Consider the following 1,256-nt stretch of genomic DNA (forward strand, 5'->3'; position numbering starts at 1 on the left):
CTTTTCAGCAGGCAGCCCTCTCCCTGGGGAGCTGGCGGGGGTGAGGGCTGGTGGGGGCACTTTAAGATAACTCAAGGAAGCCGTCTAAGTATTTTTTCAGGAGCACTGACTTTGGAGGTAGACAGACTTGAATTCTATCTAGTCTCAGCTGCCCTCCTTACCAGCTGTGTTGACTTAGGCAAGTTATTTAGCCTCTCTGAGCCTTCACTTCCTCATCTGTAAATTGTGGATGATAATTACCTTTATCTGATGAGGTTCCTGTGTGCCTTAAACACGCGGGTAAGATGCGGGCCTGGCTGGGGTCATGGCTCCGGAGTGGCCGGGATAGGGGTGGGGCATTTCAGTGCTCCTTTTCCTGGCGGGGGTCCTTCCCACCCCAAGCCCAGGGGTCCATTCCCCACCCTCCTTCCGGCCTGAGAGGCCACGTCATGCTCAGAGGTAGAAAGAAAAGCCGAGGGTTCGTTGGGGACTCTCTGTAGCCCCCAACTCCATCCAGTGAGAGTTCAAAGAAGCCCCACATTGGCCGGCAACGTTTCTCCTTTACCAGGTTTGTTTTCTTCAGTTCTGCCCTCTGGGCCGACATGATGGAGGAGGCCAGCGTGTTCTTCAACTTCCCAACCTCCCCACAATGGCCCCCGGGACCAGGCCACTGCGGGTTACAGGCTGAGGTGAGGGCAGGATGCCCACCTCTCTGTGTGTAGAACAGCTGAGGTCACAATGCCCAGGACCTGCATGCCGGCCGGAGTGTCTCCGCAACTTTGAGCCTGGGGTGCCTCGGCCGCTGAGAAGAGGACCTCCGGTCAGGTTCCAAAGCCACGAAGTCTCCCTCCTGCAAGGGGAGAGGGGCTGTCCTGGAAAGCCCACCCTGAAGGACCACAGCCTGCATGGCCCAAGCACAAGGCATGCCCCAGCAGAAGCAAAACTTGCTGTGGCTCCTTTCCCAGAGGGACCCACCCAAAGACCAGGAGGAGGTGTCCGCCCTCAACAACGAGCTTCTCCTGGAAGCCCACACACCAGCTCTCCTGACCCTTCCTCGAGCCTAAAGCTATTTTGGGTTGGGATGCCCTGAAGTCTCTCCGGTTCAAGGTGCACGTACTGTGTTAATCCGGGGCTCTCTGTGCTGGGGGAGGGGTGCCAGTCTCGGCAGGATGATCTCTGATGCCCAGGCCTGACTGCACAGCTGGCTCTGTCCCCTCTCCCCTCCTACACCCAACTCCATTCTTTTCTCCTGGTTTTTCTACTATCCTGGAAGAGCG

The 1,256-nt window shown here is 57.4% G+C and overlaps 1 protein-coding gene across 1 annotated transcript in view; it reads right to left on the reverse strand.

Annotated features, from left to right (window-relative positions):
* The window catches only part of TEX35 (testis expressed 35), a 23,888-nt gene extending 23,305 nt beyond the window's left edge, over positions 1 to 583 (reverse strand). The window contains exon 1 of the mRNA XM_007448539.1: positions 545 to 583. Within this exon, the coding sequence (XP_007448601.1) occupies positions 545 to 583 (39 nt within the window). The remainder of the gene's footprint in view (positions 1 to 544) is intronic.
* Between the last annotated feature and the right edge of the window lie 673 nt (positions 584 to 1,256).

Source organism: Lipotes vexillifer, unplaced genomic scaffold (assembly GCF_000442215.2).
Source record: "Lipotes vexillifer unplaced genomic scaffold, Lipotes_vexillifer_v1.1 scaffold76, whole genome shotgun sequence".
Classification (NCBI taxonomy): Eukaryota; Metazoa; Chordata; class Mammalia; order Artiodactyla; family Lipotidae; genus Lipotes; species Lipotes vexillifer.